This window comes from Solanum stenotomum, chromosome 3, assembly GCF_019186545.1.
Source record: "Solanum stenotomum isolate F172 chromosome 3, ASM1918654v1, whole genome shotgun sequence".
Lineage (NCBI taxonomy): Eukaryota > Viridiplantae > Streptophyta > Magnoliopsida > Solanales > Solanaceae > Solanum > Solanum stenotomum.
The window spans coordinates 2561155-2583247 of NC_064284.1; the positions used below are offsets into that span (position 1 = coordinate 2561155).

The 22093-nt window shown below is 34.2% G+C and overlaps 3 protein-coding genes across 5 annotated transcripts; 2 read left to right on the forward strand and 1 right to left on the reverse strand.

Moving 5' to 3' along the window:
- The first annotated feature begins 3525 nt into the window (after positions 1-3525).
- Positions 3526-5757, forward strand: LOC125857828 (auxin-responsive protein IAA27-like). Its single transcript, XM_049537478.1, has 5 exons — positions 3526-4163; positions 4276-4493; positions 5144-5285; positions 5388-5449; positions 5567-5757. The coding sequence occupies exons 1-5, from the start codon at positions 3787-3789 to the stop codon at positions 5602-5604; spliced, it is 837 nt and encodes a 278-aa protein (XP_049393435.1). The 5' UTR covers positions 3526-3786; the 3' UTR covers positions 5605-5757.
- A 622-nt stretch (positions 5758-6379) lies between these two features.
- LOC125857827 (uncharacterized) lies at positions 6380-10547 on the reverse strand. The gene is made up of 4 exons (XM_049537476.1): positions 10171-10547; positions 8716-9160; positions 8419-8534; positions 6380-7137 (listed from the first exon to the last, which is right to left on the reverse strand). The coding sequence occupies exons 1-4, from the start codon at positions 10478-10480 to the stop codon at positions 6722-6724; spliced, it is 1287 nt and encodes a 428-aa protein (XP_049393433.1). The 5' UTR covers positions 10481-10547; the 3' UTR covers positions 6380-6721.
- Positions 10548-11714: 1167 nt separating this feature from the next.
- On the forward strand, positions 11715-21658 carry LOC125859585 (uncharacterized). 3 transcript variants are annotated; one of them, XM_049539363.1, is made up of 14 exons: positions 11717-11831; positions 11924-11987; positions 12068-12218; positions 12895-13085; positions 14854-14891; positions 14968-15047; positions 16255-16322; positions 16983-17316; positions 17525-17637; positions 17738-17803; positions 20017-20107; positions 20218-20285; positions 21065-21102; positions 21235-21658. In XM_049539363.1, the coding sequence occupies exons 1-11, from the start codon at positions 11806-11808 to the stop codon at positions 20089-20091; spliced, it is 1206 nt and encodes a 401-aa protein (XP_049395320.1). In that variant the 5' UTR covers positions 11717-11805; the 3' UTR covers positions 20092-20107; positions 20218-20285; positions 21065-21102; positions 21235-21658. The 3 variants fall into 3 exon arrangements, with proteins under 3 accessions (XP_049395322.1, XP_049395320.1, XP_049395321.1); XM_049539364.1 differs by having other exon boundaries at positions 11718-11831; positions 12077-12218; XM_049539365.1 differs by lacking the exons at positions 20017-20107; positions 20218-20285; positions 21065-21102; positions 21235-21658 and adding an exon at positions 18385-18525 and having other exon boundaries at positions 11715-11831.
- Positions 21659-22093: the final 435 nt, after the last annotated feature.

A 22093-nucleotide genomic window follows, 5' to 3' on the forward strand; every position in this document is an offset into this window, starting at 1 on the left:
CTTTTTTTTTTACAAATTTCTAATTTTAAGGACTTACCAACATATATTGTAAGATTGACTTGCAAGTATAAAATTCTTTAATGATTATGTATATATAACTTAAACTCAATACGAATATAACTATTCGTAAATCGTACGTGGACATCTCTTGGACTTTAAGGGGTCGTTTGGTTACTGTATAAGATACATTTTGTTCATGTATAAAAAGTTGCATTAGTTTTACTATGTTTGGTAGAAGTTTTGTATTAGGTATAAAAGTCAACATAACTTATACCATGTTTGGTTGATAAGAATTTAAATGTTGTATAAAAGTTATTCATATTTTAATTTATACGGTGTTTGGTTGCATTTTTTGTAGTCCTACATAATTAATACCAACATAACTTATAAGGGAATCTATGTATAAAGTTATGCAGGGTAGAATGTGAAATAAGTTATGTGGGTATTTGTTATACATGTATTAAAATGATAAATTACAAATTTACCTTATTAATTTGTTTTTTTAATTGGAAACTTTACTGTTTTCCTATCTACGTTTGTTGTTTTTATTTCTTTTTATATATAGACCATTTTCATTTCTTTTAGTTTATTTATTTTTAATTGGAAACTTTACGTTTTTCTATCTACGTTGTTGTTTTTATTTCTTTTTATAGATAGACCATTTTCATTTCTTTTTATATACTTATGGTTTTTATTTATTTATGCAAATATAAATATTTTTTTAATATTAGAAATTTGATTGTATATTTTTGACGGTACATATGCTAATCAAATGTTAGCATTATATATTATTCAATATATTCTACATTTTATTAGCATGTATTATTATTTTGTAAATATTATATATTAATAATTTACAATAAATTTAATATTCAATAGTTAATAATTCATGTATATTAATCTCTACATAACTAAATAATACCTACATAACTAATATCCATATAGCTAATACACACATAATTAAACCGAACATAACTAAACCCTTCATAACTAATACATGCATAACTAAACCCTGTATAACTAAACCCAGCATAACTAATACATGCATAACTAAACCCTGCATTACTAATACCTGTATAACTAAACCCAACATAACTAATATCTGCATAATTCTAACCAGTAACCAAACGGCCTCTAAGAACACGCACACCTTTAATTTGGTAATTAATTAATTAATTCATTAGGATGGACACAAGCGTGCATGCAATAAAGAGAGCTAGAGACCTCAGTAAAAGTTATGAAGAAAAAAAAGTGTTACTATTACAAGAATCAATAAATCATTTCCTTTGTTTAAAAAGAATGATCTAATTTAACTTGGAACGAAGTTTAAGAAAAGAAAGAAGACTTTTTAATCTTGTGGTTTTAAATAAAAGTTATGTCAAATGTACCAAAATGCTCTTTAATCTTATGACCTTAAACATGTCACGTGGAAAGTTGAAGTTAAAACGTTACCCAAAAAAGAAAATGAGCCGTTCTTTTTGAAATGGAGAGAGTAGTAATTAGCAAGTAGGAAATGAGAAAGGCCCCTTTGAACAAACAAAAGGAAAAAGAAGTAAAAGAGAGAATCAACATATACTTTTTTCCTTGTTATTGACAGTAGATAGACAGATTTTTATGTGTAAGCAAAAATATCAGAAAAGGCCTTAAGCAGCGTCAATTAAAGAATCCTTTTCCTTTAATGGATGATTGTTCTTACGTTTTATGTCAGCTTTCACCAATTCTTATAATTTAATGTCTTCTTCAATCTTAATTTTATTTCATCTGTTTTCCACTTCATAAGAAAATGACAAATCTGAGATAATTTAAATCATTATTTTGTGGGCCGTTTTGATATATCGCTTTCTTCATATCCGATGATCGGATCGACCTACAGTATCACTTCAAACAAATCACTAATTTTTATTTACATACGACTCAATATTTGGTTTACATTCTATGTGTGGTTCATTTAGTGTGCACAAAATACTCACCGCACAGTGTTCATTTAGAAGCTATGACAGAGATGGTAGCGGATACTAAAAAAAACGAATTATAAATTTACTAACACTCATAAACTTTATATCTCAGTTTCGTCTATTATTTATATTATCTCTAATAGAGTGTTTTACAAAGTATGTTTAGTTACCTCAAGCATGGTGCCAAATGAAGTATGTTAGTATAAGATTTGAGTTTAGATTTTTGGGATCTTTTTTAGTGAGATGTATAAAAAAGTAATATTAAATATGGTATATTAGTATATTAAAATTAGTAATAATGAAATTAGTTATGCTAAATATTGAGGATTGTCTCGCTTATTTTTTTTTTAAATATTAGTAGTCGTAATATTATGATTATAGTTTATTATTCTTTGATTTCTATTACTTACTATTTAGTGTTTTTTGTATTTCAATTATCATAATATAATGTTGCAATTACCGGTTTTTTTCAGAATATATTGTCGTGCTTTCTTTAATATTTTGTTATCCCTTTTTCACTTTCGCTAAAATAATATTCCAAATTATTTTAGAATATTTTTTCTTAATCTAAATGGTCTATCGAAATAATCTTTCTATCTCACAAATATGAATAAAGTTTACATACATTACGCCTTTTCCATACCACACTTGAGAGACGCAAGCAAAATGAAATTTAACATAGTTTAGAAACACTAGCAAATAAAACTCATTATTTTAAAGTTAATACATAAATTATTTCTTTTAAAGAAATAGATGATATAGGAAAAACAAAGGAGAAAGCACTTTACTGGTGAGTCTTTGGCAGTATTATTATTAAAAGACAAATAATTGTGTATTTGCAGCAAAAGATACTGTATTTTCATAAAAAAAATAAATAGTAGTACTACTTGTGAACGGACTTTGTCTACCACAGAGTTGGTTATACGTGGACTAAAGTTGAAATCATCATCATTACTTTTTCCGACCAAAGATTCTAAACACAAAATGTACAATTACCACTACCTAATTACTTTCTTTTAAATAATTCCACTAAAAGTAATTCTTTTCTTTTGTGGACCCCATAACAAATTTTGTGGTCCGTTATTCTTTGGATGCACATTACGTAAATTTATTATACGTAAATGTTCATATAAATCATACATACAAAAGATATAAACTGCCCCAAGAAAATTCCATGCGATGAACCAATGGCAAAAGATTGTTCGGTGCATATTGTTCATCGAAAAATTATTTGATGTAAGAAAGTTAGATGTTAACTAATATGAATGTCTATTTAATTTTGCAAACTCATAGCACAATCGAAAAAAAGAACTGCACCTTATTTGATGGTGGAACTAGAACTTTTACTAATAAAGAATAAATTAAACAATGTCAATATGATATATATATACACGCTCCTCTACAATAACTCACAAATCATATAAGAGACATAAATCCTATTAGACAAACTCAATACAACGAGCTCAATCAAAAAGATGTTGACAAGATAAATCAATTCTTGACCTCCATAAAAATACCACCTGCTACATCAAATCCGCCTAAACTATTTTCTTTAACTACTATTTCACAGAAAAATAATTTCTTGATAAGCATCTGGAATAGTAGTTCCAATATTACTATAGTACACACTACACAGTTCATTTATTCCAAAAAGAAGTCTACAAAAGCACCAAAAGAAGTCTCTTTTCTGCATCAACAAAATTAAACCACCTTCCTTTCTCTTATAACTTAAAAAAAAAAAAGTTCCTTTCTTTTTCATCTCTTCCATAGTTTCTTGAATTCTTGTTGAGAAATTCATCTTGTCTGTTTACTTATTTGTGCTCAACTTTCCATGTCTGTACCATTAGAACATGATTATATAGGTCTATCAGAACCTTCTTTAATGGAAAAAAGTTCTGATAAGATTTCTTCTTCTTCTTCTTCCTCTGTTCTCAACCTGAGAGAGACTGAGCTGAGACTTGGGTTGCCTGGTTCTGAGTCTCACGGGGTTTCTCTTTTTGGCAAAGATTTGGACCCTTTAAGCAATTTTACATCAAGAACAAAAAGGGGTTTTTCTGATGCAATTGATGCATCTGGAAAATGGGATTTGTCTATTAATTGCAGATCTGAAGCTGATGGGGAAAAAGGAAACTTGTTGTTTTCCCCAAAAAGAGGGAATGGAGGTTCAAAGCCTGTTGAAGAAAAAATTTTTACCCCTCACACTTCAAAGTTAGTAACTTTTCTCTTTTTCTTAAATTCTTGAATTTTTGTTAGTTTGGGTACAATTTTTTTTCTGCAATTATGGGTTAAAGTTTGGTTATTTTTTGTGTTGTGGAATTAGGGCACAAGTGGTAGGATGGCCACCAATTAGATCATTCAGGAAAAATACACTGGCTACTAAGAAAAATGATGGTGAAGGGAAAACAGGTTCAAGTTGCCTTTATGTTAAGGTTAGCATGGATGGTGCTCCATATCTGAGAAAAGTTGATATCAAAACATATAGTAACTATGCAGAGCTCTCATCAGCACTTGAAAAGATGTTCAGCTGCTTTAGTATTGGTATAATTTCTCCCTTTACAGTTTACTGCATGCAAACAATGTAGTATTTGTTTAAGCTTTTCAGAAACAAGCTAGAATTTTGAGTCTATGGGTTGTGTATTTTAGAAAAGATGATAGCTTAATGAGTTTCAAATACATTATTTAACACAAATATAGGGTCTACAGTCAAAGCTACCGGGTTCTCCCGAAACCCTAAGCATAATTGTAGTTTCATCCCTGGAAGCTTTTAGGAGGACAACTCAATCTCTAAAGAAAGAGAATTTACCCTTGCAAAGGTAGCGGTAAGGTTTGCGTGCATCCTATCCTTGTCAGACTCCAGCTGTAGGATTACACTGGATATGTTGTTATTTGGTGTATTTTTCCAAGACTAAGAATAATGCATTCAAGTTGGCTTGGATACCACGGTTATAGGAGGAAAAAACAAGAATAATTGATAGAAGTATATTGAGAAAAAGAATATAACCCTTTGAATCCTATCTTTGAACCGTAGTTTCTTCTTGTATCTTTTTAATCCATGAATTGAAGAGTCTTTTTTCATTTTTCTGATAGGCACTTTTGAGAATTGTTATTGTTTGTGGGTGTTTATTTGGTTTGAGTCTTGAGATTGCGTAGGTCTTAAGTGATACTACAATTTTGTGACTATTATTCAGGTCAGTGCGCCAGTGATAGACTTCCAGGGCAAGAGAAACTCAGTGAAAGTCACTTGATGGATCTTCTCAATGGTTCTGAATATGTGCTGACTTATGAAGACAAGGATGGTGACTGGATGCTAGTCGGCGACGTTCCTTGGGAGTAAGTTACTATGCTCCAACATTTTGTGTCAAACATCTAAGTCTGAAGACAGCATTATGATTGGTTGCATTTACTCATTGTTCTATTTGGATTTTACAATAGGATGTTCATAGACTCATGCAAGAGGTTGCGGATCATGAAAAGCTCAGAGGCAATTGGGCTAGGTATGTCCTGTGATCATGTTTATGCTATGTATTACTTCTTTTTCTCTAGTGTCCAGTTGATAAACTATATATGCTTCAAAGTAGGTTTAGAATGACATTTTTTCTCTTGCTTTGCAGCTCCAAGGGCCATAAACAAGTGCAAGAACCAAAATTAGCGACTGAAAGACTAACCGTCCAAGGGTTTTCTACAACGACAACCATCCTTTTTTTGCCCTGTTTGTATCTGGAATTAGACTAGATGTGTAGCATCCCCTGAAAGGGTGAGAGCTGGTTTAAGAAAATATAACCGGTGATAAATTGTACTATGGTTACTGTCTGGAATTTTAGTGGCAATTTTTGCTTGCACATGCAACCTGCAAGATTATTTGCAAAAACATAAATTCATTTTTAAGCATATAACCAGCTATTATTCTGATCAAACATAATAACTTCCAAGTTCTAACCTACTAATTACTAGTAATTGATCAAGTTATATTCAAGAATTCAAAACAAGCAGGATGGAATGGAATGTTACTCCAAACCCCGAGTTTTCCATGCTCGTGTTTTTGGAGTGCCCTGTCAAAGAGAATGAGGACAGGGCTAAGGTTTGAAATAAATTGACTATAGCTTGAACCTTGGATTAGTTTGTTCAAGGGCCATCAATGTTAGCAAGTCTGGATGGCTTGCCTTTGATCTGCCATTTCCAGTTCAATCCCCAAGAGAAGCAGCTCATTACTGTGTGCTCAGTTAGTTGACCTACAGAAGCAAGAAGGTTATGGTGCCAGGAGTTTCCCTTTCATGGACTCGAGCAGAAAAGCTCAATCTGCACCCATTGCTCATCTATCTACAAATACTGAACCATCTAGAGAAGCTTCGAACTGCTCAAGCACAGTTACTTCTCAACCTCAGTAAAGTTGAGTAGATGTACAAGTGGGCAATAAAAAGGCTAGGAAAACATCAGGAGTGGGTCTCAATCATTCTAACATACTAGTGATAAAGACTAAGACATTAGCAAGCACAAGGAGAGTTGTTTCAACATAAGCTATTTTCTAGAATATAATTTACGAGCACATTATACAGATGGGATAAATTTAACTCATCAGACATCCGTTACTCTGCACAAACATCAGAGTGACCAGGGGATAAATGGACATCTGAAAGATTGTAAGAGTAAAATCTATTGGCAGCATAGAGACAGCCTCTCAAGAGTTGCACCAGAAAGAACTAAAAGAACAGTTAACACAGAGATCGCTAATACAAAACTACAACTTATATGCAGTGGCAACCAAAATCTCATTCTTGTGACACCTGAAGATAGACCATTTGAGTGTAACCATTGAATACAGATGCCTCCAGTCCAGATAACCCAAGCCTCCGAAACAAGCCATACCTGCCATCTTCAACAATAGGACTTGATGCACGAGCCGGATCGTATCTCGTCTGATGAGTTAATGAAGGACCAGCCACAGGTGGAAGCTCCCAGTAAACATCTAACACTGACTCTACAAACCTGCTATTTTTAAAATGTTCTGCATAAGAAATGGCCTTATTGCTGTGGTTAAAATCATCCCGCATCTGCCCTCTCACACCCCACCAAGCTTCACCAGGACCGCAAAGTTCATCAATATCAACAGCCTTCTCCCAGAATTTCTTCCTTCTTGCTCTGATCCTTCCTTCATCACTGTCCTTAATGCAGCTATGGCCTCCACCTGGAATGAAATTAGAAAACATGTCATGTAGTAAGAACTAAGTATTGCACTGACTATAAAAGTCGACGAATAATTTCACAAATTGAAAAGGCATTCATATACGGAACTGGCATGGTCTAAGCATGGCATAACTACTATTTGATCTGTCGACACTCTATACTAGAGTGTATTTGTATTCGTTTTCTTCATATCAAGATCTCTTCCTATTTTCTACATATATCTCATCTGTTTACCTTGGTTTTCCAATCTCATAATCAATTAACTGATTCTTTACAAATGCACTAGATAAAGGTGGCCTAAACAGAGAACAATGTGTTTACTTGGTTAGACAAGCAAAACAAACAAAAGTTTCCACGATAAAGTATGGAGTAATACACATTTTGGAAGTGATCTCAATATTCTATAATCATGATTTGATCTAAATTTGAATTCTCTGGTTGGTACCACTAGGACAATTGATCTCCTAAAATTAGGATTTTGGGTTGAGATGACTGAGTTAATTGACAGGTTAATATCACATATCAGATGGCACTAACCCAAAAAACTCCCAACCTGCAGGGTTTAGATTTGGATAGATAGCCGTTAGCAACATATTTAGCATTGTATTGTTCTTCCAGCACACTGTATATTTAAAAAAACACAACTGTATATTCTAATGAAACATCATGCCACTGACTTCTTGTCCGTTAAAAATATCAACATCCTTAAGCTTTGCATTGCAAACAAATTTCTCATGGGAGAATAAATAGTTATACTGCTCCATTAGGAGTTTCATGGGAGAAAAATACTTCAGCACAATAACAACATACACAGTGAAATTCCACAAAGAGGGGTCTACGGAGGGTAGAGTATACGCAAATCTTACCCCTACCACATGGAGGTAGAGATGCTTTTTCCGAAAGACCCTTGGCTCAAGTGAAGCAAAACAAAGGAGTAATGAAAAGGAAAAATGGCAGCGGGAAAAACATGGAAACTAATCAAAAAGCATTGCAGAGCATACATGCAAGGAACAACAACATCAACAAAATAGTGCAACCTAACATAAACAACAGATGGTAACATATAACAAAAGCAAGAAACTACATGAATAAGGCTATTACTATAGCACATGATCTCTATTTATTTGTTACTCCACATCGGAGTCAACAACACGATTTTCCAAATAAAAACAGAATCAACTTAGAAAAGGGAAAAACCAGAGAGATACAATAATGACCGGATAATGCTTGCTTTGGCTTGACAGAGGAAAAACAATTGTTTAAAGTCGAGGTGAAAATATACCTCTAATATAAAATTGATCGCACATCTGCCTGAAAGAATAGTGGTCTCCAGTACCAGTATCATAATTGTCCTCAAACACAAGATGCCTAAACCCAGCTTTTAATGCTTGCTTCAGTCTGTCAATCAAAGTTCAGATTTCAAACAGAGAACAGTGAGACATATTTGCAAAACAAGTGGGAATCAGCAAAGCCATAGCATCATTGAATACTGCTATGGATACGATGACATTAGACAGAACAAGTGACTGAAGGAATTACTCCTTTAACAAAACTCAAAATAAAGCTATAGAAGTTATACCTTTTCAATTCATTTTGATGATCATCAAAAAAGACAAGAACCTGGCTACGATCCTTGATTCCATGCTTCTTCATAACTTTCCCCCAATCAACATTTCCAAAATCAACAAAGTCTTTTCCAGCGAAGTATGTGCAATTCTCATCAACGTAGGCAGGCCCTTTCTTTAGATACTTCTCAGGATGACGGGGTGTAAGTGAGATGATTCGTGTATCTGGCATTGCTTGTCTCAAGACCCAAGTTGAGTGTCCCTTGAATGCACCACTCTCAATCATCAACTCTGGTTTTAACCACCGAGTGATAAACCAGAGCCCGAAGCTGTGATCAAAACCCATACCATACATGTTATTCTTAATAGGCCGTGTCTCATATATGGGCACAAACTCCTCCAGACCTTTGATTAAATCCTTTGTGGTCCATTCAACAGTTCTGTCATGTTTCGTTCTGCCTTTTGACAAGAGTGAAAATTAATTAAAGGTGCATTGGACCATGTGAATGTCACTGCTTAACAGTTGAGTTTCACAGATAAACAACACAGGAAGAATCTTTGACATTCCAGAAAAGGTGAATGACATGCATACACACATGTCTAACAGTTGTTTCATTTGTTGACCATAGATCAGAAGTGCTGCTTAAGACTGTAAAGATGATAAACCATTTTACTTCTGCTATGACTGTATAACAGAATGAAGCCACTAGAAAGCCAATTATTCCGGTTTATGCCATACTCTGGAGATTATAATCATCATATATGAAAGAAAATTTTAAAAACTACAAAGTGAAACAGGCTATAATTGATCCAGATTATGCGACACTCATCATCTACAAATGATGCAAGGAAAAAATTCTTGGTCTTGGTCTTGAGGCTAGATGTAATTTCTGGACATCGGAATAGGATTTTCAACTATAGTAATGTCTTGAAACTCAATGTGCAGATTTTGGACATGTATGTATGATTTTCCATTATAACAATGAACTTCCACAATCAAATAGGAAAGTATCAGTTAGATAAAAACAATAATCTGTACCACCAGAATTATTATATACACCTAATTCCTCCATTAACTATATGAAGCAACAATCTATGCCACCTGAAAATTACTCTAACACACCTGATTCCTCCATTAACATCACATGTGATAACAATGTTGTTCTGTTTGAATCAAGCCACTGGATCCTACTATGAAAGTGACACCAAAATAATACAAAACGTTAATCTAGTTACTTGCACCTGGACAAATCCTACAGATGAACCATGTACAACCGGAAAACCGTAGGTTTCGATTTCACAAATCAATAAAATCTACAAGAAAATAAATGTACCACCGTTCCTCCGGAGGAAATCGAGATGTGTTCAACTGAATCCATTTAGAGAAAATACACTAGCACGCAATGCTCAACGAGGAAAAATGAAACCAGATCTGAATATACACTAAAATTGAAACGCAATGAACTTACACCAAGGAACGCCGAGAGATCCGAAGTCCGTTTCAAGGCCTTCGAAGCCAAAGAATCGCAAACGAGAAAGGTGATCGGAAGAGGAAGCGGAGATACATACTAAGTCGCGAGTGTGATAGACGAAAGAAATTACCAACACAATCACAAGCCCTATGAGAAGGCATGGCCAGAGATGTCCAGTTCGAATCACATAATTTGTAACCCTCGTCGCCACAGATATGTGCTTCCGAGTTTTGGATTCGTCGCCAGCTTCATCGCCGTCGTCACTGACCGGCGTCGCCCTGCGAGAAGAGAGCACCCTTTCCAGCATCGTCCTCGTTGTGCTCTACTCACTCTCACTTCCCTGCTCTGTGAAGAATCTTTTTTTATTTGCTCGACACGGAACTTGGGATTACTAGTAACTACTCCAAGGCACTGAAATGCTTAAGTTTTAAAAATATACACTTTGACCACTCAACTTTTCACAATGCCCTTGAATGATTTATATTTTATATGAGTATTTTCATTTTTAAAAGTCCTTTATAATTGCGCACGCAATATAATTATTTTTTCCTTCATTATAGAACTTAGGACCAATTTAATCACGTTTTGAAATATATCAAAGAATATTTTCAGCATATTTATATCTTAAAGGACCAAATCAAATCAAAGCTCATACACTGAAGATTATTTTGATCATTTTTCAATCCCCTAAATATTCAAGGTGAAAATGACAAAAATAGTCTTTTTTTAAAAAAAATTTGGGATAGATTCATAATAATTTTGAAAATACTTTCAACAATTTTAGTCTTTTAATAAATATTTAATAGAAAACTCATATTTGGAGGTATAATTATTGAATTCATGCTATTTCTAATTTATTTCTAGAGCTTGATATATATATTTTTGGTGCAATTTCTGGTATATTTTGTCTATATTTTAGTACTTCCTTCGTTTCAATCTGTTTGTCTTAATTTGACTCAGCACAAAGTTTGAAAATTTTAATGAGATTTTTAAATCTTGTGGTATTAAATTAAAGATATGTCTCGTGTAACAATATGACATACAAAAAGTTAAAATTTAAAGGTAACTAAAAAGAAATTTTTTTTTAAAATCGACTAAAAAGGAAAGGTGGACAAACAATTTGAAAATGGAGGAAGTAATTATTATAGTTTTTTATGTTATAGTTTCTAGGATTTGATTAGGCTTTTATTTAATGTTTATGTTGATATTTTTCTTTACAATCTTTTTCAAATCTAACAACAACGATAAAATATCCAAAATAATCACACAAGTGGACACAAGATAGAATTTCCACAGAACATATGCAAATATGACCATTACCTCCTAGAAGTAAATATAGACTGTTTCCATACGATTCTTGGCTCAAATCTAACAATTTGTATCAAATGTAACAGATATAATTTGCCAAATATTTGATGAAAATTAAAATTAATTTTTAACAAACATAAAAGGATCAAAACTGTCAAAAAAATTACTTTAAAAATTATTTTGAACCTACTCCTAAACAACACAAGGGATCGTTTTGTCATTTTCTCACTTTTCAAGCCAAAACTACACATTTTGGTCAAAATATCATTCTTCCGGCAGGTGAATTTAATTTCAGCGCCACCGCCGTCGATAGAGATAAAACAAATGATAGCTTACCGGTCTTTTTTAAGGTGCACACTTACCATTTGCAAGGTCTTTTCATTCTCTCAGTGAATTAGAGATTTAATACGTAGCTTTTTTTCTTACCAATCGTCTTCCACAGCGTTGATCTTGCTTGGAAATTCACAAAGGCTCATGTAGTACCGAAGCGCACACAACACTTCCAGGTACACCAATCGCTATTTCTGTATAGAAATTAAATTTAACAAGGAACCGAAAAGGTGATGTTGAAATCGGGTAATTGTAATTGTTGCAGAGGTGTTTTTCTTCATGCGGTTTCAATTATAACTCGAGGACGCATATTGAAGGAGGTTTACGTGTTGACATGGACCGGAAAAAGCAGAAAATGGTTGCTAAAACATGGAGACCTGTTTCTACTCAATCAAGGTCTACTGAAGGTGAGTGTTCCTCACTTGTTAATATTAGATTGAGTTGTATTGGNTGAAAAGAAACTGGTATCCTACAATTCTCAACTTCTTCCTTGCTTCTTCTCTCTTTTTTTCAACTCCGTTCTAATCCTGTCTTCTTCTTCTTTCGTTTCAGATTCAGATCAAGGAACTTCATCTAGGCTATATTTATTTAGTTCTGTTTCAGTTCTGTAATTTAGCTTAGTGTATTGTTAGATTGTTAGTTTCAATTTCAGATAATCGAAAATTGTTCCACAAACATTGACTGTGTTCTAGTTTAGTTACTTTTCTATTGAATTTCGAGTTAAATTCATAACATTTTCTTCATGCGGTTTCAATTATAACTCGAGGACGCATATTGAAGGAGGTTTATGTGTTGACATGGACCGGAAAAAGCAGAAAATGGTTGCTAAAACATGGAGACCTGTTTCTACTCAATCAAGGTCTACTGAAGGTGAGTGTTCCTCACTTGTTAATATTAGATTGAGTTGTATTGGAAATTCTAGGTCGTTAAGTTTTCTGTACTTTCACGTTGCTATTGGAAGTTATTAGGTATCCGAATAATTGAAAAATTAGTTTATTGTTATGTCAGGAATATGATCTTATGCAATATGTAGAATACACTGTTAAAGATGTGGAAGATTAATATTGGGATTTGGAAGTTCAGGTGGTTTAGGTGATGAGAAGCATGATTTTGGAGGTCAAGTGCAAGAAATTAAATGCACCGTCTCTTCGTATGAGTCAACAGTTCAGAAGGCAGTGCAGGTTAGTGAAGGCATTGACCTAGAAGGACGAGCAACAGCTTCTGCTGATGATGAATCACTTTCAGCAGCTCAGAAGCATTCAGTTACAGTCAAGGTAATCTTGTTGGGTTTTTACAACTTGACTAGCTTTTGATGTGTTTCTGTTTGTTTTTTTCTTTTGAATCTTCTTCATGCTGTCCTATCAGTCAATTCATTGTGTAGGACTTTAGGTGCAAGGGTTACTTAAATGCAACATTAATATGCTTTTTAGCTATATTAAAATTGAAAAGAAGAATAAAATTTTCCCAAAATAAGTGGGAATATAGATTACTTAGAGCATCATGGTTACTTTTCTTAAAGCAATGTCTCTGAGCAGCTTCTGTCTGAGCATAGACATCGATGTGCTAGTCAAGTTGCTAGACAAGAAGAGGCTACAACATACCTCATGGGAAGACCAGGGAAGTGTATCTTCTCCTTTTCTGTACGTATTAAAAAAAATACTTGTAAAAATTTGAAGGAAAGCTATAAGCTGCATTCATTCCAAACACACAACAAAACTGCCTGTCAATCTGTCTTTAACTTCTTATGTACACATTTGCCCATAAAACAATACAACACGTGATGGACATTCTTTTTTGAAACTGGTAACAAGTATATGTATATGTATATGTATATATATATATATATATATATATGAAAGACATTACAAAAACCAACCAAGCTTAGCTTGAGTGGTAAAAGGTGGAGGATTTGTGGTTTAGGTCGCAGGTTCAAGCCCCACACCATGCAAAGTGAAGCCTGGTATTTAAGTGGCGAAGGGTAGAGGGGCGGACCCATTATCCACCGAATTTAGAAGGTTGTGATTGGTCCAAAGGGCGGGTCATAAACGGATTTCTCAGTTATCAAAAAATAAAATAAAAATAACCAACCAAGCTTAGGCTATTGCTTCACAAGGATTCTATCATATCAACTATTTGGTTCAGCCTCCTTGGCATAGCTTTCTTTACAGCAAAAATTAAACAAAAGAAGACAATTCATCTTCATTTTCTGCACAGAATTGTATTTGTCTTCAAAACCTTTGTAGGTCCTCTCATTCCAAATTGTCCACCATATACAAGCAGGGACAACTTTCCATCAATTCTTCTGACCAACTGCCCAACACGTGATGAACCTTCTAATATAACAAGTTGTTAACCTAACTAAATGCAAACACTCTTTTATTATTGACTGTTTCAAGTTTCAAGTTTCAAGTTTCAACTCTATCTGGATCTTTGAAATTTCAGTTTCAAGTGATGGTAAGCATGCAAGTTCATGCTGCATCAGATGGAAATCCAGAAGAGGTCCATTATCCGTGAATGATATGGTACTGCCATATGCGTATTTTGCATGCCTTGGGAGGACACTAAACTCATAAACAAATGTTTTTAAACTACACTTTCCTTGATTATAGAAATATCTTAGTTAATTTTTCTTACATCACTAAATCTGTGTCTGTATGGAAGACTCAGTTGTATCCACATGAATTTGCGACCCAATAAGACTTGTCACGTGGCTAATTAGAAGATGAAAGATGTTAAAGACCCGTAAGAAGTGTTCAACTTTTCTGATGTATGTCCTTCGTTTATCAGTTTTGTGTCATTATTGTGATTCATTGAGTTCTTACCCGTACTGCTCACCCTTTTTAATGAGCAACTTATTGAATAGGTCACATTTTCTGGCTGCATGTGCAGTGTGTTACGTGGTTGTTGTTCTTTACGCGATCTTCACTTTGCACTAATGACACTTGTTATGGATGGTTTTCATCATAAATTCAGAGTTCTCCCACTAAATTGGCTTTCAATTTTCTGCTACCGTTATCATCTCATTTCCAAACATATCTGCAGGCAGGGGCTTCCTTGATGCGTTTTATCAGAGGGAAAGGGTATGACTTTCTGTGTGGATTCTTGTGTATGCTAAAAATGAGGGGCTAATACGTTGCTTTGATATTCTGCTTATAGAGGTGCAACACAGAGGACAATTGAGGAGGAAATGAAAGTAAAAATCATACTTCCATTCTCGCAGAATGAGGATTGCCTCAGTGGGTTGCTTCTTTATTTATGGCTGATTTTGATTGATTCAGCTTTTGTTATTGATTAAGTTATTATTCAATCATAATGATATTTGTTGCCTGATTTTTGCTTCTGATAACGTACTATATGATTTCTATGACCTACTTATGCTGTTCCTGGACCCTGGTTTATTAAGTGATCAGTCAGTTGATCAATCGATGACATGTCAATCTCAAATTAGTTGGGTTTGGTGATGATTTATGTAGTCTGCTCCACTTGGGCAATTTTTTTTTGAGGCTGCTCCATTTGGGCAATTTCATTCTATTAGGCTGTCTTTTAACACCGCTTAAAGGTTCATTGTAACTGAAAGCTCTCTAAATCTCGTGCTCATCCCTGTGGACCTAATGTAGGTGTAGAAACAATGGTTAATCCTTAAATCACATAGTTGATCGTCTGGATGGATCCTTTGTTTTATTCTGCATTGATTTTTAGAGATCATAGATCTTTTGAGATAACCTTCTTACGATTTTATTTAGAGCTATAAACACTTGCAATCGCCATAGTGTTGCACCTACAAAGTAGTGCATTTGGATGTCTATCCTGGATAGATCTTTTGTTTTATCCTACATTGATTTTTACAGATCATAGATCTTTTTTTTGTGATAACCTTCATGTGATTTTAGATCTATTAACACTACCAATCGCCATAGTGTTGCACCTACAAAGTAGTGCATTTGGATGTCTATGTAGGGGAGCAAAACCATCTTGGTTACCCTTCCTCAGTTATTCTTCACGTGTCCTACTTGTATCCTCTTGTCTGATGTAGTTATTTGTAATCTTATCAGTATTTAGTGATATTACGGTTTTTTATTTTCCGATTTCCAAGCTTAAGCTCCATTCAGGTCTCCTACCATAGTTTGTTGGCCAAAATTTTGGAGGTATGCTTTGATAATGTGCTTTGATCTATTCTTGTCACTAGTTATGATAATTGGCTTTTTGTCTCTCCTTTGTGATTTATTCTTTATTAGTAGGTCTTTCAATTGGGGGATTAGCATCCACTTCTCTTAATGTTGTTACTACTTGTGAAAGCCACTATTCCATGTTTTTACAGAGTAATTGGAGCTATATTCCTTTTGTATTGGTATATATTGAATATGGGTCAATACTAATTTGAAATCCAAAACAGCTATGTTCAACTTTTTTCGTTTTTAATGTAGTGTCCATAACATATTGCAGTCATAGAAGGCAGTTCTGCTGAAAGTGTGGCAAGAGCATCAGATAGAGTCCAAGCTGTAATTGATGAGGTATGCACCAACATTTGATTTTTTTCGTGCTAGTAGACAAATAAAGCAAAAAAGGAATATTACTTTTTTATCTGTCAAATTTTCTAGAGCCTATAAACTGTGATAACATGTAAGTATCTGTTTTTGCTCAGAGCTTTTAATTTTATTGTTTTTACTTCTAAAAATGGTCATGCTAATGATTATTGATGAAATGTAGCTGCTGCATTATGGGACCAACACGAAGTACCCAAAATATATCTTACTGTATGTCATGCCTTGCCTTAGGAGCCTTTTCCTGTCATACTATTGGTCCAGGTACCACTTGATTTTGACCTAGAATCTAGTGTGAGCATTTGAAGTTGCTTTTCAATTACCTTTTGAATGCTCCCTCTCTTTCTCTCTCTCAACTTAAACTAACATATATGTGTTTACTAGAACTCTTAGCTTTTCTTGGCACTTACATGCAACTAGTAATTCATAACTTTCAAATAATACGCTTGTCTAATATTATTTATATCTAGAATGCTCTAAGTGTCATCCTTCGTACTTGCTTTTGTCATGAGGAATCTCGCTCAACTGTGGCTCGGAGTTCTTGCTTGTGTTATGAAGGATCTTAATTTTTTTTTATCTCATTTTTTTTATTTGTTGTCACTCAATAAGTGTAGCCTCCTTTTCCTGTAGACAGTTAAAAGCCGAAATCTTGACTACTCTCACTTTGTATCACTTCCATTGGCCATACATCCTGAGCTGGTCAACAAGCTCATCAACTTCCAGAACTCAGTTCTTGGAATTACAGTAGTTAATGAAGATGAAAATTTGGAATGTGATTCAAGTGGTAAAACTTCTGATTCGGAAGGTGAGCAGAACTTGAGCGAACCACAGATTGCAGTGGAACTCAAAACTGAAGATTCTAATGATCGTGTTAAAATGGATAAAACCAACATACCACTCGTGAGTTACTCGCCTAAAGTATCTAAGTCCTCTACCTCAGAATCAAAGGCTTCTAAACTTTTAGGTATAAAATCTAAATACTATGCTACTTTTATCAAAAGATTAAAATGGATTTGTGTACTGTGTTGTTGTAAAAAACTTCTGTGCTGAAAATTCTTATCTCTGCTTTTCCTTCTGAAGTTCATTATAATATCTATTCCTAATGGGAGCATTATTTCCTTCTTTATGTCTTAATCTGTGACCAAATTGACGAATGTTTTTCTTGTCAACAGATTTGGGAATTGAGAAATCCATCTTTATTAAACCAAAAACATTCCACTTGACTGTGCTCATGCTGAAGCTTTGGAATAAGGACCGAATTGAAGCTGCTGCTGAAGTTTTGCGGGTAGATGTTTGTAATTACATGGTCATTTTCTTTTGTTGTAATATCATTTTCTCTGTCTAACTTTTCAAAATAAAATATTTGCTTTCCATCGTCTTTCCAGAGTGTCTCACCAAAAGTAATTGATGCTTTGGAGAGCCGACCTGTGTCTATAAGACTGAAGGGTTTGGTAAGTCTTATTCCAAGTTATACAATTATGGATTTCAAGCTGTTAGGTTATACCTTATAATCATACACTTACTCCTTGGCAGAATAGTCATTACACTTGCTCTTTATGATCTTTTTTTCCAAGTTTACTTTTTATGATCTTTTATTTGTCTGTGAACATTAGGTAATGACATCTGAAGGTGTTGCTTGAATATTTGTGTTCCTCCTAGGTTATATCATCTCTTAATTGAAGCTAATTTTGTTTCTACACTGAGCTAGTTGATTATGAAACTTTAACTAGCATGGCAACTCTTTACCCTGAATTTTTGTCTGTGGAGTTTATATTTGCTTTAGCTGTTCTTTGGGTGAATCATCTTTTACTAAGTGGCATAATAAGTAAAGGCTAATGCCCAAGAAGTGGATAACCTATCATTGGTGGGCATGAGATGTTTGAGACTAAAATCTCTAGAAACCCTTTAACTTTTACTGAAGTTGCATGCAAGTTATATTACAAAATAATTACTCATGGACATAAAAAGTTCAGATTAAATTTATAGAAACCCTTAAACTTCTACTGAAGGTTCATGTAAGCCCTATTACAAGATTCAAATATGTACTTTAAAGTTTCAAAAGACATGCTAAGAGAAGTGATCAAAACACATCTGCCACTACTCATCCCAGCTCATGTCAGTAGAGGCCAAAACATGAAAATGAAAGGATGCTGTAAATTGAGCAAAAGATGATTAATTGTTTTCTTGCTGTCGCGGACATACTTCACTGTGAAAGTATTAATGGTTATCTCAATGCAGCAAACATACGTCGAATCTAGGATTCATTGATTAAAAGTAAGAGATGAGTGACAGGAAACAAGGGAAGGATAGCCCTAGTGGTAAGGATTCTTCATCTACCACAAGATTGTTAGTTTTAGTCATGATGAGAGCAAGGTTGGAAAGGGTCACTGTTGGGATCCTTTGTAGGGGAGGCGGTGGGCTCCATTTGATGAAAGACATCTTAGAGCAAATCACCTTTCAGTACTCACAGTTTTTAGTATTATGAGCCTAAGATTATTGAAAGATTCATATAGGAAGTGTTAGAAACTAATGGTTTTTATTATTTAGGTTCATACGGATGAAGATCATCTATATCTTTTTTTCCCCAGTATTAAACATTCTTTAAAAAAGGACATGTACGGTGGAGCCAAGACTCNTCACTGGGTATGTTGTTGTTGTTGTTATTAAACATTCTTTAAAATTTGACTTTCACTGTCTTTTACTTCAAAAGTAAAATGATAGATCTCATACTAGAGATATTTGAAATATCCAACTTTAAGGGTCAAATCATCTAACATGCTTGTTCTTTTTTTTCTTTTTATAAGTATACATGTTTTGAACGTGATACTCTATGTAATATTGCCATGCACCACAAAATTTCAATAGTTGATTTTAGTTGTTCTTCTCAGTAACTTTGTTGGATTTTCCCATTTATGAGAGTAATTGCCAGGCTAAGGATACAGTATTACTTGCTCAGATATGCATATTATCCACTCAAATTTTATTGTATGGATTCAAATGTCTGTTATTGTGCTATAATAGTTTGCTAGTTTCAAATATTTTCTTGTGGTTTGATAATTTCTAATCATTGGCAGTGACTAGGGTTTTATTAATAAGTTAATGGCTTGGGGGAAAACACTAAACAAAACTTACTTTCACACAGGATACAGGGAATGAGTAGTCATATTATTGTTAATATATTTTAAAGAAACTGTCACAATTGAAGAAGAAACATAGATCATGCCTGCTGACTTTATACGTTTAAAAGGAAGAATTACAGAAAATGACAACATGTAAGAGAAAGTGTAAATGTAAAATAGCAAAATGACTTTTTTTAAAAAAAATAAAAATTCAGAAACAACCCAAGGGTAAATGTGTATTAGAGCCTTCGAATATGCCACTGGTAGCAATGTTGACCTACTTGGAATTAGGTGAAAGCAAATGAACAAAATGATTAAGTACTGCAAAAAGAAGAACATTTGCTCTTATATTATATTTAGAATTCCTTTTCATGGGACACCATTCTCTTTCTATAGATGCTTCTTCAATTGGTTGCTGTACGTGTGTGTGTGAGAGAGAGACTATATATCATGTATGCTGGATGTTTCTTGACTGTAGCTTCTAATGAGATTTCACAAGTTCACCATTTTTTCTGGCTGGAACTCAGATTGTTTTTATTCTGTAGGAGTGCATGAAAGGTTCTCCAGCAAAAGCTCGTGTTGTATATGCTCCTGTGGAAGTAATTGGTGGTGAAGACTGACTTTGACGTGCCTGTCGTATCCATAATTTCTGGTGTCTTCTTCCCTCACCCTACCCATTTCTTGAATCTGTCTGCTATTTCTAAGGGAATTTTTTACCTGCGTTTGATATTCCTTAGCCTTTCTAGAGGTGATCACCAATGCGTTCATTGAAGCTGGTCTTGTTCTTGAAAATGATTTAAACCAGAAGTTAAAGGTATATCTTTCAAGGTGTTAATTCTTTATTCTGGTTAATTTTGTCGGCAATTTCTTTATTGTTTGTCTCTCTATTTTCATTGATGCTGTGTTCAAATACTTTGACTGTTCGATCTAGTGCTGCTGCTTCTTTGCTTTTCCTTCCCCCACTGACCCCTCCACTTTCTTTTCTCATAAAAAGCAATTTATTCATCGCAAACAAGGGCCTTAAAGTAAAAGGCACCTGGTAGAGAATCTGTTAATACAGTCAGAAATGGTGCAAACCTCTTTTGAAAAGTGAAACAGTTCCCTTCTCTACCAAGAGTAAATATGTCTACATCCATTTTACTTCTGACACCTTCTCGAACTCAGCATCCTCAAACCCTAAATCATTCTCACCTTTTGCATTCCAACTTTATATGTTTGGAACTTGTTTCTTCTGTTGCATTATGCTTGCTGGTGCTTTCTTGTGGTGGTCATTTGTTTTGTTCTGGTATCAAGATTTAATAATTGAAGATTATGCTTTAGCTCATTCGAGTACGTTTTATCTTTTACAGTTACTTTCAAGAAAGGCTTGACCCCCTAAAACTGTTTGTGGACTTGCACTTGATGACAGTTACTTCTCTAAATGTATTCTATTGTCGTTAGTGGCCTTTCTCCTTTTACATATCTAATACCAGAATGCTTGTATAGCTTATCAATGACTGTCGTGGTGAAAATTGCTAAACTTGTATTGTTTTTATTTTTGTTATCTTCTTGATTTGATAAGTTCCTGATAAGCCTTTTTTGCCCCTTATGCAGTTGCATGCCACCATAATGAATGCGCGGCACAGAAAAAGGTGTCATTTTTTTAATCTTTTATTGCGTATCTTGTTTATTTGTTGGCTTAAAGTCTCTATCCATGATTCTATCAGTTGCATAATTTCATTACTTTTAAGGTTAGCACTGACTTACTGTTCTCCAATTGATAGCAAAAAAGGATCAAAAAAGGTTGATTCCTTTGATGCACGAAAGATTTTTGGTCAATATGGCTCGGAAGACTGGGGGGAGTATCTTATCCCCGAAGCTCATCTTTCACAAAGGTTTGTGTTCAATGACGATGGCTATTACCATTGCTGTGCTTCCATCCCATTTCCTGAAGAGATGCAACTTGATTGAGTTGTAGAATCTAGGTTTATAGGTTGTTTGTTTGCTGTTATTGGTAGTATGTTCTTGTAGTTAGTTGTGTTGAATCGCCAGTATACTCTGGGCCGTTTGATTGAAGCTGAGAGTTGTTATTCTGTGTGTGACCAATGTACCCTGAAAGCCACATATGCCTCTCTTTTTTCTTAACTCAATATCATCTGCAGAATTCAAGAAATTCATGTCCTGCATTAAGCAACATGATGTACTTTTTTTTTTTTTTATATAGTTTGGACAATGATATTTTGTGCTTGAAGATGGTTTCCCATGGACTAACACTGCTGCTTCTCTTCATTTAACTAGGATGAACTGCTTGTTCCTTTAGCCTCGCTTCTCTTATTATCTTCTTGTTATTTTTGCTTCTGTTTCTGCTACTGCCTTTTTTTTTTCATCTCTTTGAGCTGAGGATCTATAGGAGACAATCTCTCTACATTCTCAAGGTAGGGGTATGATCTGCAAATACACTATTCTCTTTCAAGCTCAGCTGTATTTCCCCACTATAGGGGGTTGAAGTTTGTTGCAACCTTTTTGTATTTATTTAGTCGATACATTTGCCTAGCGAATTCATATTAATCAGACCACGAGTTATAGATACTAGATGATTAAACTAAGAAGAAGGCGCCAGCCTTCAAATGTTCCAAATGGCTC